The 18098-nt window shown below is 41.3% G+C and overlaps 1 protein-coding gene across 1 annotated transcript; it reads left to right on the top strand.

The window, feature by feature from the left end:
• The first annotated feature begins 12838 nt into the window (after window positions 1-12838).
• LOC121439885 (retinal homeobox protein Rx-A-like) lies at window positions 12839-16906 on the top strand. Its single transcript, XM_041640500.1, has 3 exons — window positions 12839-13221; window positions 15050-15095; window positions 16742-16906. The coding sequence occupies exons 1-3, from the start codon at window positions 12839-12841 to the stop codon at window positions 16904-16906; spliced, it is 594 nt and encodes a 197-aa protein (XP_041496434.1).
• Window positions 16907-18098: the final 1192 nt, after the last annotated feature.

The following is an 18098-nucleotide window of genomic DNA, read 5'->3' as shown; positions in this document are numbered from 1 at the left end:
TTTGTTACTCAGCGTGTATTAGAATCGTACCTGAGCCTTGCAGGTTGTAGAACATGGTCCAGTCCTCTGGGTTTTGTGTCAGTCCTTGGAGGTAGATTGAGAAAGGTTGGTTTTTATAAACATGCATTCAACTAGATATGATTCAGAATAGATTAATACTCCCTTTTAATCTTTAGAGTTAGCTAAAAAAAAAAGATTTGTCAGACAGTCCACAAGGCAGAATTTGTTTTAAGACCAACCCATGGCATTAGTTGGAGACTATTGGGCTGGGGGACCTGCTGGGCTGGGACACAGTTGGGTTTAGATCCAAGCATTGAGCAGAAAGTTCTGGCTGGAGGCACAAGGCCTGCGGCACCAGTTGGGGCCTGGAATGTGGGGGGCAGTGATTGATGAGGGGCAATAGGAGTTGTACAACGAGCACTGTGCTGGCAAGGCCACTGTGGTTGCAGCAGCCATGCCCATGTGTGACCCTCTTGGGTCTAGGATGACGGATGGGAGCAGGGTAAAATGCAGCTGGCATGCCATTAGGTTGTCCCACCGTAGTGTGGTGGGTAGCATGAGGGGTGCTGCGTACAGCAATTGGGTATGCTATGTCCTTTGCAGGGCATGAGGGCTCTGCTGGGGGTGGATACTGCTCACTGGGTACTTGGACATCTGGTAGAGGCTGGGGGACTGAGAGTATGGTAGAGCAGCCCCTCTGATAGGAGAAGAGACACATTGTAAGGGGTGGCAACAGTGTAGCCTGGATGGCCAATTCCTTTGGCATTTGCAGAAGGAACTCCAGAAGAACCAGGCCTATAAACCGAATTAATGATTTCAAGAATACGACCTGACCAGTGCATGCCTGTCAGAATCAGCACTGCCTCTGACACTGAGTTTTTATTTAAAAATATCACTACATAATCTTTGACCTGGAGTTAAGATAGATTGGAAGGGTGACAGGCTCACAAGGCCTTACCCATTTCTTCGTTTAAGGTTGTGGGGGAGGGGAAATAAGCATTTTTTTCTTTAAATAGCCACTGTCAAATTGTCTATGCACCCATAATCGATCAACCATGCAAACGTAAGTAATCCTACTTAACTCACTGACACATACCACAAAATGCATGAATGTGGAGGGAGACTAGCTGGGAAGAGGAATGGACCAGTTAAGACAGAACAAGAAGTGGTAACTGGGCAATGAGTATGATCAAAATACATTTTTATCTATGAAATTGTCATAATGAAATCTGTTATTGTGTGTAATAATTGTATGCTAATTTGAAAAGTCAAAAATGAGCTAGCGCTTTCCAACATACAACATATTCATGTAAGGAAGTTTAAGAAATTATTTTAAAAAGTCTTAACTGAGATAAGGATAATTTATAGTTATGGTGTTTGGAGAACTATGAAGTATTGGTATACTTAATGAGAATATTTGTGTGGACATTTAAATTTCATGATTTATCACGAGACTTTAAAATATTATTGACACATGATATTAAATTATATTTAAATAACAGTCTAAAATGTTTCTGAAAATCTATAAGCCTATACATTTTTCTGCCTTTTTGAAGTACAAATTTATATAAATCAACATGCTCAGCATGGACAATTATAACATTAAATATTGATTAACTATTCAAAAACGCTGAAGATGCTGAGCCTGGAGAGATGGTTCCAGTTTGAAAGCACTTGCCGCTCTTATAGAGGTCTTGGATTCAGTTCCCCTGTACACATACGTCAGCACAGAACTGTCTGTAACTTCAGGAGGACCACAAAAATCTGGTGCCCTCTTCTGGCCTCTATGGACACTGTATACATGGGCAATGCCTACAGGTATGATGAACATATATGTAGACAAAATACTCATGCGCATTCTTTAAAGGAAACAATAAGGCACCGAAGGTGTTCTAGATCCCACGGTATCAAACAATCATACATTATTTAATGAAAAAATTAAGAGTTCAGGTTTAGTTTGCCAAGAAGCCTTCTAGAAGCTTTTTCATTCCCTTCAGCATTTGATGGGTGCCCAAAGAAGTTCAGGTCCCATGCCCAAGGTCTCCAAGGCCAACAAACTTGCAGGACTCATGGTGAGCCTGCTGTGTCTGACATTCTTGTTCCTGGTCTTGGGACTGGAACATTCTTTTTCAGTCCTTGGCTCACTTCAGCCAATTGCTCTGAAGCCAAGTAGCCAATGCTACCTGTGCCTGCTCTTTGAACTATGGCCCTAAGCACCTCTTCACCCACTGTTAGGGTTTTTCTTATGTCCCTATGTGAGTCTTTAAGTACCTAACCTCTCCTGCAAGGACAAGAGCACCTGCAGCAGTGTCAAAGAGCTTCTGATCCTGTAGAATCCCTGACATTGAAATGCTGACGCTTCCCATTTGTCTCCCCCTGCCTCCTGCCACTTTCCTTACCTCCCTTCACTCCATCAGGGTGCAGCCCTTTCTCCACCCTACTCCTGGACATTCTCAGCATTCTCTCTCTCTCTCTCTCTCTCTCTCTCTCTCTCCCTCCCTCCCTCTCTCACATGACGTGTCCCGCTCCCCATGCTCTCCCTCACAGCCCCGTCTAAGCAGCCATGAGTATCACCTCAGACTCACTGGAACTTTCCTCCATTTTTATCATATGATGTGTTTTTATTTCCCTGCTTTCCTGAGGTCATGGAGTGGGGAACCTGCTTCCAGACACCCAGAATTCTCAGTGCCTACAGGCATCTTGACAGATGACCAAGCTCTCTACCATCTTTCCTGAGTTCTCTGAGACTGGGCCAGGACTCTGCACTTCTGATTTTGTATCTGCCTGGTCCAAATATGGCAAAGCTCACACATGGTCTGTTCAGATGTCCCACATAGCTGAACACTCTCCATGTCTGCTGTGCATCCTCGTCTTTGCAAGCCTTGGACTGATCACCTTGGATTGACTTGGGCAAAGTATCTTTACTCAGCCATCCACAGCCCCCAGCACTACTTGTCGACTATGAATTCTTACTTTTCTAGTTTATACTACAGTGAATGTCAATCCCAGCACCCACTTAGTCACCTTAAGTTACATATCTGGTAAACCAATGGGTCTCAGATAGCCTCTGATTTGATCTTGACCCAACTTTGACCTTGGGCTCAGCATTTCTCTTTGTACCTATTTTGATAGCTCGCCTGGAATCCAGCCTTCCTGTCCTCATTTCAGAAATAGGTGGCAAGTTTTCATTTTATGCTTATGTTTCTATAGCTGAGACACAACCAGTTGCATATCTGCACACCTTTCATGATCATCTTTACTCCTGACCCATTGGCTTTCTGTCCATGAATGAATAACACTCCTGAATTGTGGCTCCTGGCAGCTTCTGTGAAAGTTTGTAAGGGAAGATTTGGCCTCTGGGGATGACCTCTTCTCTCTGAGGATAGGGTAGAACTCCATGTGTCTTTTGAAAGTCTCTTCCTAGGCTCAAATGCTTTCATTTTTGATTATGCCTTGTGAGAGCATTATTCCCAGGTGTATTGAACCGCAAATGTTTTCATTGTTCTTGATGAGTAAGTCCTTTTGGTCTGTGTAATCCAGTTTTTCCCATGATCCAGCTGTTGGTGAGTCCAGAAGAATCTGTCCTGATGTGGTCTCAGGTAAGGACGGAAGTGTAGAGCTGTTCCTGATTCTCCATGGAGGCTTAATCTGGGTACCAGGCTTATTCTGGGTACTAGGTGGCACAAACTTAAGCACAATGGCTTCTGGTTTTCCTTATACTTGGTGCTCCTTGTCTTCAACCAATCCTACAAACAGACATAGAAAGGTTTGGTCAATAAATTAGACAGTATTCTAATGTCAAAACAAATCACATAGCAATATTTAAGGAGAATTTTATGGAGGAGATTTTTATTGCCAATGGGGATTGGATCAAAGGCCTTGCCCAGTCTTCAGAAGTGCACTACCTTTCAACTCAACTAATGAGATTTAAAAACCTGTTTCCTGAAGCTGGAGAGATGACACAGAAGGACCTCTTCCAGACGACCATGGTTCAAGTTCCAGGACCCACATTGTTAGTATTCAGACATCTGGCTTGCCCTTGGGGCCTGACAGGGTACGTCCTCAGCTGCAGCCACTAAGAGCACCCCTTGTGCAGATTCACTACATTCCCTTTTAAAAGGTGGGGCTTTCCCACCTCCTCTCTCTCTCTCTCTCTCTCTCTCTCTCTCTCTTCCCCCCCCCCCTCTATTTCTCTGCCTCTCTTTCTTCATTTTCTGCCACTCTTGTATCCAGGGACCGGTCTCTGCCAACCTCTCTGTCCCCCTCTCTGGCCCCTTTTCTGGCCCTTCTCTCTCCTCCCATGTGAGCCCTGTTGCATGGTGTGACTTCTCTTTGTGGCGGTTTAAAATAAATTACACTACACATGACAGCTCACAACTATCTGTAATTAGCTCCAGGTTGTCTGACGCCCTCTTGTGGCCTCTCCGGGTACCAGGTACATATGTTGTATACAGGCATACATGCAGGCAAGACATCCATACTCATAAAATTAAAGTTTAAAATAACCTGTTTTATAAATGCTCCTATATAGCAGACAGCTGTTTGTGTACCTCGGGAGTGATGCTTCTCCAGAATAAGGAACTGGGTCCCATCACCACTAGGGCAAAAAGAAATTCCTGGAGAACCCCTTTACAGATAACACAGCACCTTGCCCTTCAGCAAACCCACTGTGATCACCTACTTCATGCTAAGCTTTGAGAGAGTGGAGGCCTGGTTCTCTAGCCTCATTCAGGATTGGCCTTGAGTCTGGTCTGTGGCCTTGGGAGGCAGGCCCTGTGGCATGCTGTGTTGAGCTTAAATTATATTTATTTTCCATCTAAGTATTACCAGATGGAGGGAGAAACTGGAAAGCTGAAGATGGCCGAGTTGCTCTATCCCTCCCTCAGTTTACCCAGTGTGGTCTCAGTCAAGTTCTGGGAGCAGAGAGAGCTGTGGGTCACACGTAAGGGAAAAGATGACTCTCATCTACTATGAAACCTTTTAAAATGCATATTTCCAGCAATCTTTCCACAGATCCCTCCCTGTTCTATTATGTAGGCATTGATAAGAGTCTTATTATGAAGACAGTGTTGAGATCAGGGGCGTAATGATAGCCTGCGATTCATTTACCTGTCTTGTGGCATTGGTTATGTGTATGTACTCTCGGTATTGCACGACTCCAAATAGTCATATGAGATAGTTTAAAAGAAGCATTCAATAGAAACGCTTTGTACCTTGTTGCAGAATACTCCTTTACACCTTATGAAGATGTGCCATTATGATTGGTTTAATAAAAAGCTAAATGGCCAATAGTTAAGCAGGAGATATAGCAGGAACTTCTAGACATAGAGAGCTCTGCAAAGTAGAAAAACAGAGTTGCCAGCCAGATGAGAGGAAGCAGGATGAGGAGCACAGAGTAAAGGTAACTGAGACACATAAAAGAATGCAGATTTTAAAATATGGGTTCATTTAAGGTATAAGAACTAGTTAGAAACAAGTCTAAGCTAAGGCCAAACTTTTATAATTAATAATAGGTATCTGTGTCATTTTTTGTAAGTTGGTGGCCCAAAGAAAAGTCCATCTACATATGGTGCCCGATGTCCAGACACGTATATCTACATAAGGCCAGAGAAAAGTATTCCAAACACACACAAAATAATACCAAATGCAGCTTCCTAGTCATGTCCTCTCTCATGCGGGCTGCAGTATGGAGACACACACGTCCTCTGACCACTGCCTGTGGGCTTGAGCTGCCACCACACCATGATCTAAGCTGCTTAGCAGTTTAAGATTTTGCTCATACAGATGGAAGAGGTTACAGATACACAGTAAAATGGGTTCAGATGGAAAAGACTCTCGATAGGTTAGAATATGTTTAACAATTTGCATAGGCCTAAGAGAAAGGGAAGAAGGATATAGACAGTCATAAACAATAGATAGTTTCAAATTAAAGTCCTTAAAGAGAGAAGTAATGCAATAAAGAGAGTAAGTCACATAACGATGGGACAGGGAATTTGGACCTTATATGGCACTTAGTTAATTTCAAATTTTTGAATGCTAATGAACAGAAAACAGTTTCTGAGAGACATTGGATTGTGGAAGGGACTGATGAATTAAACCAACCTATATACTTTAGGAATGCCTTAACTTTAAAATGGAAGTAAAAAATGTATTATGGGGAGGGGGAGGAAAATGGGAAGCGGTTGTGGGGACGAGGCAGAAATCCTTAATAAATAAATAAATTAAAAAAAAAAAAGAAAATGATCTTCAGGTTTGCCTATAGCCTGATCTTGTGGAGGCATTTTCTAAAAAAAAAAATGTATTATGTTGGGAAAGAGGTTATGCTTTTGTTTCCACAGGAAATGAAAGCTATGGAATCCTTCAAGGTTAATAGAGATCAGATTTGACTGGGGGAGACCTCCTGAGTATCTTGGCTATAGACATGGGGGAGGAAGCCAGGAAAGACTACAGGACAAGTGGCATATGAGTTGATCCCTCTACATGGGAACAGCTTGGAGATGAGATGAGACATGATAAATTTTGTTGGCTCCAGAGTTCTCATGACTTATTATTGCATGCCATCCTTTCATATGACATGAATAGAGATTTATATTACAGTTTAGTTATGTAGTCCAGGTGGACATATAAAGATGACAGAAGTCTTTTACCTGCTCAAACATAGAACAAAAAAAACCACCTCATCTTTTTTGGTAGCCTTTGAGTCTGGCTCACAAAACTACGGCTCAGAGTTCAGGTTGGAGGCCATATCATAGTGAGGGGAACTTTGAAATTTTCTTTACAGAACGAGCTTACACATGTGTTGTTCAAGTCATGTTCTTTATTATTCTGCTTTAATTCTAATTTTCTTGTCCTAATTGTCTATATTTCTTAACTGTAATTCTTTGTCTCAATTCTAATTCCAATGTCATTTCTCTGTTACAAATCTCTGTTCCAATTCATTTTTGTTCCAATTATTTTACATTCCTCCTCCTCCTTCTTCTTTTCTTTATCCTTTCACATTCTTTACTCTTTTCCATTCTATTTCCTCTTTGTTACAAATTCCCAAGCACACATGAACGCACGCACGCGCGCGCACGCGCACACACACACACACACACACACCCATTCATTAGCAACTCATTAGTAATAAAAAACTACGAGGCAAGACTGAGTCAGATTAACTGGTGACTGATAACAGCTGGGGGTTGTAAAAATTCTATTTACCTCTTAAAGGGATCCTTACAAAAGTTATAAAGGGAAGAAACTAAAGCAGTGAGAGATCTAAGGCAGAGGCAAAGAATATGTGTACTATTACATTTCTTATGTGTGGTTAGTAATATCTGGACATGGTTTTGCAGTAAACAGCCTTTTCTTATCACCTGAATCTCAGGACCTAAACAAAAACTTAATGTACTGAATCTAAAATTTTGTATCAAAGATTGGTACGAAGTGTTAATTGCTGCTTTGAGTTAGAGCAAACTTAACCTTCTTGGTGAAGGAAGCTTAGGGCAGCATAGGTGCTATTGATCTCTTGAAGGACTATGATATCACAAGGCCAGACACCTGAAATATTGCTCTGTGAAAGTTTCTCCTGTGATCTCTCCATAAGGACATTCCATCTTGCCAATTTGCCCTGTCATTCGGGCTAAGGACAGAGAACAGAACTCTTAAGTGTTTTACAGTCCACATGGAACAAAACAGATCTAGTTATTAAGCATATTTTAGTATATTTCTATTCATAAAATTATACAACTAAATGAGAAGTCTGTAGTGGCATTCATTTGTATTTTAATAAGTAAAGGTTGCCTGAAGATCAGAAAAGTAAAACAATCAGCTACTGGCTCTTACCTCGAAATGCTTATCCCGCCTCCAGGAAACCTCAGAATGAAACTGAGGCTGAGAGCTGTCTCCTGTCTTATAATCATCTCTAGTACTGGGATTAAAGGTGTGTGTCATTGTGGATACTGGGATTAAAGGTGTGTATCATTGCTGCCTGATCTGTAATGCTAGCCAGTGTGGCTATTTTACTTTTCTAATCCTCAAGCAAGCTTTATTTATTAAAATACAAATGAAATTCCACTATAGAAGTCATCTTACTGACCATACACAAATATGTGTGCCCATAAGACTAAGATATAATCATGATATTACATGTAGACATTACATTAAAATGATGGTGATGAGGAGATATCATAGCTGCTATTGCAAAAATAAAATGACAGATGAAAGCAACAGTTTCAGAGTCAATAGCCCTGCAGGCCTTGCTTGGCAGTATTCCTCCAACAGAGAACCATTCATCTGTTGTGTTGACATCTGAATTATCAATTGCTATAGACTATAATTGTATCATGGCCCACAATAGCTTGTGACAATCACTCCTAACAATCTTTAACTGACTTGTTTACGCCACACATTCCATACTTGTAATAATGAAGATATGTTTGTTACTTTTAAAAATGTGTGTATTTTCAGAGCAAAAGGACCAAACACCAATGAAAATGGTTGCCCTAAGTAATCCAGCCTCTCAGAGTGCCTCTGTTACAGTTTTCTCAGAGTTCTGCATCTAAAACAGCTTCGAGGCTGATGGCTGAGATGGTCTAGCCTCACTACTCTAGCCAAGACTTCTAATAGGCTCTACACTTTCCCATTACACATAGATGAAACAAAAAATAATGAAGCTAATTCCCCCAGGACTTGACCATTATCCCAGTTTTCTCAGGGTCCCCCAAGATGACTTTGCTCCTCCACAACAGGAAGCAGTCTAGAGAACATAATGCTTACAGTCCCAAAAGGTGGGGTGGGTGGGTTTTGGTTGTTCAATGGATTATGGATGTTTGTCATCATTTAGTGAGGTTGGTTACATGTTGTTATTGGTCATGGTCATGGAAAAAGTTGAGCAAACACTAGATTCAAGAATCTTTTTCTAAAGGGAAAATAGGGCATAAACATAGAAACAATGAGATAAAAGGGTAAATTGTTGAGTTTACTTTCAAACAACCACTAGTCTCAAGTATTTTACATTTGTATGGATTTTTGTATATTGATACAAATTTAAGGTTATTTTTGTTATATTACATTTTGTTTCTACTCTTGTTTATGGTATTGTGCTTTTACAACTCATTTAAAAATCTAAAGTTTTAGTACTTAAAATCTATTTAGAATAAAAAAGAAGTATGGGTGAATAGTTGTCTATAAAAATCAAATTTATAGTCATGTTAGGTATGGTTTCAAGATCATACAGAGATATATTTAAGATAGATAAGTGATCTTCAAACACTTCAAAGACCTACAACATATAAAATTTAAAATTCTATACTAACATAAGGCTTTTCATGACATTGTGACATGTCTGCTCCTGGCACCACCAATCTACTTCAAAAAAGGTTGATGATCATTGAAGAACTTCCATATGGAGTTTACTTTATTTGTGACAAAAGCTAGCCATTTGGGCAAGGGGCTGTCCTTGCTTCGACTGCTGACCGTATGCTGTCCAAACTGGATAAGGACACAAAAAAGCGACTGCCAAACTTTACCAAGACAATTTATGATTGTCCTTCAAAATTCCTGCTTTACAGAAAAGCCTGTCAGATATTCTAGGCCTGAACATTTCAGTATAACCTTGAGGTGACTGTCTAGGCAACCAGATATCTCTGTCATTTCTATAGTTTTGGAAATTGCTTTCACTGTACTTCCTGTTTACTCAAGTAATATTTTATCCTTCTTGGGTCTCTGATGGGGATTAAAGACTAGACAGTTAAAGTTTTGAAGTTTTCCTTGTTACCAAATTCAGAAAAGAAACTTACCTAAGAGATATAAAGTTTATAAGGTTGAAAAACATAAAAGCTTAGATTGTTTATCTAGCAAGGTATTTTAATATTTAAAATGATATTTTAGGATAGTAATACAAGTTATTACAAAAATGACTTAGGAATAAAACTTTGGACTAAGATGGGACAATCATGGAGTATTTTCTCTAAATTTGCCAAATAAAAATGAACTGGACATTGTGAATATAATTCTTTCCTGAAAATTACTCTTATTGTATATAGTTTTACTGTATTACATTTAAAATCTGTAACACAGTAAAAGGGGAAATGTTGTGGAATATTCCCTTACGCTGTATGAAGATGTGTCATTGTGATTTTTTTAAAATAGAAACCTAAATTGCCAGTAGTTAAGCAGAAAGTATATCAGGGACTTCTGGGGACAGAGAAAGCCCTTAGAAGAAGATGCTCACCTTACTAGACCTGGATGGAGGTGGGTGGTCCTTGGACTTCCCACAGGGCAGGGAACCCTGACTGCTCTTCAGGCTGATAGGGGAGGGGAGTTGATCAGGGGAGGGGGAGGGAAATGGAGGCGGTGGTGGGGAGGAGGCAGAAATCTTTAATAAATAAAATTAAAAAAAAATAAAAATAAAAAAAAAGAAAGGTGGAGCCATCAGTCTGATGGAGAGGAAGCAGAATGGGCAATACAGAGTAAAGTTAACTAAGACACATAAAAGAACATAGATTTAAAAATATTGGTTAATTTAAGTTTTAACAACTAGTTAGGAGCAAGCCTAAGTTAAATATGAGCTTTTATAATTAATAATAAATCTCTATGTCATTTTTCTTGTGAGCTGGTGGCCCAAAGAAAAATCTGTCAGCAGTACATCTTAAAATTTGCATTTTGATAACTTGCTATTTTACGTGAAGTCAGTTTACCACGTTGGAGCGCCATTCTGTAACATTAGGGTCTGCTTGTTGGGGTTTCTGTCCTGCCCAGTTCCCACAGCCAGCAAGTCCCAAAGAAAATACACAGAAGTCTACATTAATCATAAACTGATTGGCCCATTAGCTCAGGCTTTTTATTAGCTGTTATAACATATATTAGCCAATTATTCTTATATATGTTAGTCACATGGCTCAGTATTTTTTTCAGGTGGGCAGGTCACATCCTGCTTCTTCCGTGATCTGGGCAGAACTGGGGAGGAATGAGCTTCCTTCTTCCCAGCATTCTCCTGTTCTCATTGCCCCCCCCCCCCTTACATCCTGTCTGGTTGTCCCACCTATATTTCCTGCCTGGTACTGGCCAATCAGTGTTTATTTAAGATACAATTGACAGAATATAGAATTGTTTCACACGATATGAGGCAAAGACTTCTAGCAATGGGGGATATGGAGCCTCAGCTGGTCATGTCCTGTAACCAGGCAAGACTTCCAGTGGGTAAATTGGGACCCAAAAACGAGCCACAAAGCCTTCGACCTGCAACATGTCCTACCTACATGAAGTGCAGGGGTAAAAGTGGCACAGAACTTGTGGGAGTGGCCAAACAGTTCAGCTTGAGACTCATGCCACAAAAGAGAGCTCACCTCTGACACTGCCCAGAACACTGGGATCCAGAGGCTAGAGTGTCCAGAGACTAGGATAGAACCAAACATGACTGACCAAAAAAAAAAAAATCAATGAATTGATTCCTAATGGTATTCAGCTATACTCATAGATCAGTATCTAGTTCAATTATCACCACAGAGGCTTCATGCAGCACCTGAAGGAAACAGATGGCGACCCAAAGGCAAACATTAGACCAAGCTCAGGAAATCCCGGTGAAAAGAGGAAGGACTGTAGGAACCAGAAGGGTCAAGGACATCACAAGAAAACCCACAGAATAATCTAACCTGGGCTCATAGGAGCTCATAGAGACAACAACCAGAGAGCCTGCATGGGACTGACCTAAGCCTTCTGCATATATGTGACAGTTGTATCTTCTTGTGAACTCCTAACAGTGGGAACTGGGGCTGTCTTTGACTCTTTTGCCAGCTTTCAGGACCCTATTCCTCATACTGGGTTGCTTGCACAGCTTTAATATGAATGGAGATGCTTTGTCTTACTGCAACTTGATATGCCAGGCTTAGTTGGTATCAATGGGAGGCCTACCCTCTTCTGTAAAGAAACAGAGGAGGAAGGGCCAGAGGGGAGGCGACGGGAGGAGAGAAGGGAAGCAAACTGTGGTCAGGATATAAGAAACTATTCATTTTTTAAAACAAAGAAAATAAAAAAAGAAAATAATTGCCTAGTGTATGTGTTTATTTAACCTCTGTATAAAGTATTCTAGAGAAATGTTCAAATGCTCTCTCAATTTGAAGTTTTAATATTCCCTGCAACACAAAGAGGGCAAGACCCTCATAATATATCATCATTTTTGTTGGAGATCATTACTAGACGGGGTATTATGTGTAAATTCTGACAGATATTCTATTTTAAAAATCTAACATCGATTTTTCTCACAGTGATCATTGTGTGTGTATGTGTGTGTGTGAGTGGGGGGGGGTTCTTTGGTACTGGATCTTACCAAGGAAAATGCTTTAATTTCTACTCCTGTGCCTAGATGGACCAAGCCAACTCTGCATTCAGTGTCTTCAAAGAAATACAGAGAACAGCCCCCTAATTTTCACTGCCAACTTCATTCCCAGCGGGGAAAACACAGACTTGTGACATTGGAAGGTTGGGTCATGAGATATTGTCCAAGTTTGACACAGAGTTCTCCTGAATTTCTGTACCTATCCTATTCTGCCAAATAACCTTAAAATCTTTTGTTAGTCCTCGTTGGGGAGCCTCTCTGAAACCCAGGTCCAAGTCGGGTCCTAGTTCTTGGAGAAATCTTAAAGGCAGTAATCCTTTTGCCATGCCTCCTAGTTGCAACTGTCTTCTCCTGTGGGGTGGACCCAGCTTTTTACGCCCACACATACCCCCCCCCACTTCTGGGCCTGTACTAGCCACACCCAGGAGTACTGTGGAACATGCGCAGCCTGATGTAACAATTTTCGCACGTGGAATTGGGAGGTGCTTCTCAGTGGTTTCTGTTTGCAACGCTCTGATGATGGAGAGCAAGTACGTCTACTTCGACTTCGACTATTATGGGGTGGGCTTCTATGAGGAAGAAATAATGACCGAATCTCAGCAGAGGCTAGCTGCAGCAGCAGCCCGTAGATGCTACGGAAGAGGTGTACGAGTTCTGCATGAGCTAGGTGATACAGACTACGTGAACCGTGAATATGAACATCACTATTACCATGAAAGAAACAAAACACGGGCCATCCCCAGTGAGCCTGGACGGGGAAAGCTTGGTGGGCCTGGGAAAGCCGCTGGAGCAGTTTCTCAACCCTCCAACAAGCGACGTGTGAAACACAAGTTCACCTACAGGCAACTTTGTGAACTGGACAGAGTTTTTCGAGAAACCCAGTATCCTGATGCATTCCAAACGTATGTACATGCCTTTTAAAGAATCCACTCTTTTTTCCAGCACTTTGAGCTCCTTTGCCTTCTCCTAACCTCTTTTCTTCATTAAAAAAAATACTGGCCAGACAGTGGTGACACAAGCCTTTAATCCCGGCACTCAAGAGGCAGAGGCAGGAGGATCTCTGTGAGTTCAAGATCAGCTTGGTCTACAAGAGCTAGTTCCAGGACAACCAGAACACAGAGAAACACTGGCTCAACCTCCTCAGTAGCTGAGATTAGTTTGGTCCCTGGATTGGGCCTCCTTCTATTCTTGGCCCTGAAACTGCAAAATCTTCAGCTGAATTTATGGTGGGAGTGAGAAAGGTGGCCTCTGAGGCTAAAGGTCAAACCCTCCCATGCATTTTGGAAAAAGAAAAAGAAGCATAATGCTCCTGGTGGGGATTTCTTTCATTTTACAGTTGTTTTTTAAAAAGAAACCATCCGAACCAAGACAAAAGTGCAGAGCTTGCAGTGTTTTCAAAACTGTTTTGGGGAACAAGACCCTTGCGCTTTGCAATCATCCCTGACCCCCTCTCTAGCCTAATGCACCATTTTGTCTTTTCATCCAGAGTCTGACTGCTTTGGCTGGCACACAAAAGGAAATCATGGATTGTGCTTTGCGTCTATGGAGATATATCTCTTTACCTCTGGGTTTTAAGTCTTTGGTGGTATATACCAAGAAACTGAAATTCTGGCTACATTAATTCTATGTTTACTGCTTTGAACAGTTAGCGACTCTGTTCTCATGTGATTAAACAAATACAAAATACCATCCACAAGAAATCCTAGTTCTGGGGAGGTGAGGACATGACTGGTTCTGGGGGCCACAGTGAATATGAGACCAGGGACAGATAGTGTATCCAATAAAGTTGAAGCTGAAGAGATGGCTCATGGGGTAAAAGTGCTTAAAACAAGCCTGAAGATCGGTTTGTACTTGCAACCCAATTAGAAAGCACCAGAGGTACTGATGGGCACCTAAATCCCATCAGTCCTACAGGCAGATGGGAGACAGGCACAAGAAAACCACCACAACATGGTGAGCCAGGTAGACCTCGTAGGCAGCATAGCCTCAGAACAATAAGAAAAACCCAACCTCAACAAGGTCAAAGGGAAGAAGAGGCTTCAAAATTTAACACCCAAGCTCTAATAGATTTGGTCTTTAGAGCACTTGTGTATCCCCCTCGTGTGTGTGTGTGTGTGTGTGTGTGCGCGCGTGTGTATAATATTATAGAATATTATATATATATGATGACAAATCATTTTTATAGCAAAATGACTGCCATTCAAGCATGTCTTCCTGAATTTATACTCATACCCAATATCCACACAAAACAAGCATAGCTGCACAGAAAAAAATTGGACACTGCTGTAAGCAAATACATACAATATAGTCAAAACCCAGCCTGTTTCTCAACTCCAATTCCTTATTAGAACCGTACTTACTTTAACTATGTGTGTGAATATGACATACCTGAATATGTGGATGAAGAGGGAAATCTGGGAGTCTGTTCTCTCCTTCCCTAGTGTGAGGACCAGGGGTTGGAATCTCATCTTCAGGAGTACCATGGGGTCCCTTTACCCACCGAGTGATCTTCCTTGGCTATGCTATGGAGTTCTTAAAGCAATATTTAGTGTTTTGACAAGATGAAGTCACTTTTAAAGAGTCCTATCTGCAAGAAAAACTGATTAAATGAGAATTTATTGAACTGGGGTTAGGGATAACAAGATAAAAATGCAGAGAGGCCATATATGTGCACTCTCCTTCCCTCTCCCCATGTGGCAATGGCTAACCTCTGTCCCTTTCTCTCCACAGAAAAGCACTTGCAGAGCTCATTCATGTGGACGAATGCAAGGTGAAGGTCAGTAGAGGCACATCTCTGTGGTAGAGGAGAGGGGGACATGCTTGATCGTCCAGGCTGCCTGGTTTGCTTAGCCCTGAAATAACCACACAGAAACTGTATGACTTAAATCACTGCTTGGCCCATTATCCCTAGTCTTTTATTGGCTAACTCTCACATATTAGTTTAACCCATTTCAATTAATCTGTATATCGCCATGTGGCAGTGGCTTACCAGGAAAGATTCTAACCATTTTCCATCTCAGGCAGAGGATCCATGGCGCCTCTCTGACTCGGCTTTCTTCTTCCCAGCATTCAGTTCTGTCTTCTCCACCTACCTAAGTTGTGCCCTTTCAGATCAAGCAGTTTCTTTATTGATTAACCAATACAAGCAACACATAGAAAGAAGGACCTCCTGCACATCTCAGATCTGCTTCAGGACAGGCCTGGCCTTGTCTTCTACACCTGGAGTTCCTGGGTCTTTTTTGAATGTTTTGTGCGGGCATACAAGAGTTGGACTAATGTGCTCTTTGGAAGTAGAAAGTGTAGGGATAAGTCCCGCCCCTTAGGGGGCGTGTTCACCTCGGGCTAATGTTGGCCTATAAATTTGGCAAGCATGCTCCCAACCGGCCCTTTCTGCTTTCCTGGTCTCCGCGGGAACGGTGGTTCTGTAAGTCTATTTTGCCATTACAGCTATATATATATTTACAATCTGTCTGCATTCGTTTACGCCGTTACAAGAAAGTGTTTGCAAAAGTAAACTCCAGCTAGTGTTTCTTCCCTGTTTCTGGAAGTAAAGGAATAGGTTTCCCCCAAAGGAAAGCAAAACCAAGAAACCGTATCTCCCATTTTCTGTGTGAGAGGAATTATGTTTATGTCTGTCTAAATATAGCAGATCGAGGTATAATTATGATGTATGCATGTCATACACACCTGCATGTCCCCTAATTAATGATGAACTATGTGTGACAAAAAGATCTTCTACATAATATTTCTGCCTGGAGTCATGTTGGCACTCAGGATTGCCATGGAAATACTTACATGATGGCAGGAATAAGAGTTAGTTGTTACTAACTGCTCAAAGAATGAGTGAGTAAATTTGGAGCAGGGATGGCTTGCCTTTCTACGAGGAAAATTGTTTAAGCAAGGTGAAAAGAATGTGGGACAAGAGCTGAAAAGCCCTTGTGGCTGGTTCTTCTGATTTTCTTTTGTAAGGTTTTAGTAAGATGGCTCAAAAAAAGGCAGCTCTGAATTTAAACTCCCCAGCTTGGTATCTTGTGTCAACTCTGAGATAGTGCTCCAAATCTTTCATTATGAAGAAAGCGATGACTGACAGGTTTGAAAGTCTGTCTAAAGAATGAGCCCGATAGAGTTCAGGCGTTGGCGGATAGCTTGTTTTTCCAAAGGCTTCTGCAGAAGAGTGGGCCTGTTGCTATGTGTGCTGAGTCTGTGTGTGGACAGTCTCTAGTGGTGGAAAGCAAGATTTCGTGGGCTATGACCACATCCTCCACCCTGGGTAATACTTGCAGTCTTGAAGTTTGCGAGGATTGGGAAACTCTGTTCTGTGGAGGGGAGAATGCCAGTCCCCTATAAAGTTGCGTGTGTTTTACCACCATAACATTAGTTACTCAGCATGATAACCCGGCCTCCATCTTGGTCTTATTTCAGGCTTGGTTTAAGAATAGGAGGTCTAAATACAGGAACAAGCAGATGGAATTCCTACTCAGCAGTGACACATCTGGTCCCTTGAACAACTTTCCACCCAAGAAGCATAAAGATCCCGAGAGTGCCTCTGTTGCTAAGGCATCACAACAGTTCCTCTTGTGCCAGTAATATCTTGGGCAATCCTGTTGGCCATGAAAACACTGTCTTGTCACATACAATAAAAATAAATACTAAGATTTACCAAAGCACTAATTGCATTTGTCATTCCATTTACATAGAATGAGACATTTTGTTCTGCTAATGGAAGCCAAAAGAGAAGTCCAAAGCTTGGAGAAATGACCTCTCTTCTACAGCAGCATAGGGGGATATGGTGACCATATACCTTTTATGTGCAGAATGGGTTTCTATCTTCATTCTGCTGCAGTTTCCTAGTTGACTGTCACCATCCTACCTTGCACTTTGGGGATCAGTGATGTAGCCTACTTGGGCATAGCATCTTTTCCTCGTGAAGAATATCTTGGAAAGCAGGGATGTAGATAGAACTAAGAAGCCATGAGGTCGAACTTGACACTGCAGCCATAGTAAAAGCAAGTGTTTTAAAGATAAGACTTTGAATCCAAAATTATGCAACTGTTCAGAGTTAGCTGAGAGGAGATGGAAAGGTGATACTCACAATGTGAAGGAAATGAGAGACGCCAGAGAGGTGCAGGGAAACCTGGTTACTAGTGCCCAGGAAAGAGAAGGATCACAGAGTAGAAGTAGGAAGGTGGGCATCCGTTTTATTTCCTGAAGCATGTCAACAACTACATGGTTTACAATGGGAATCAAATTTCTATTTATATTTTTTTAAATGAACAATAATTTGCTTTATCATGAAATTCATTCAAAGCATACATCAAACGTGCAGGTGGTGTTACAGAGTCCAAGACCACCAGGGAAAAAAACACCATACAAAACTTCTTTTAATTTTAAACATAAAGAGTGGTCACTTGTGGTGGATTCAGGAACTTGAAAATTCACATTCCTACATCCTACCCAAAAATTCCTTGAAACCCACAAAATCCATGAATATTATGAATATGTCCTGGCTCCCACGTGATACATGCATGAACATTACTCTTCTCTGGTTTTTCTTTGTTGTGGATTCCTGTTGTGAAGCCATGCCTGAAATAAATGAGGGAAAGGAACTGGTTTAACATAAGGGCTAGTTAATGTGATTATGGAAAAAAAATGAGCAAGCAATTCCGGTGCCACTGAGACCAGAATTTATGTAGAGTCAGCATAGGTGATGTTTTCTGATTACTCAATCATACTATGGGGCTACTAGGATTGTTCAGGGATATACATTTTCCTATGGTGT

The sequence above is a fragment of the Microtus oregoni genome, unplaced genomic scaffold, assembly GCF_018167655.1.
Source record: "Microtus oregoni isolate MIOR12 unplaced genomic scaffold, Mior012 000063F_ref0000156, whole genome shotgun sequence".
Taxonomy (NCBI): Eukaryota; Metazoa; Chordata; class Mammalia; order Rodentia; family Cricetidae; genus Microtus; species Microtus oregoni.
Note: the sequence above shows the minus strand (reverse complement) of the source record. Positions and strands in the feature narration are given on the sequence as shown.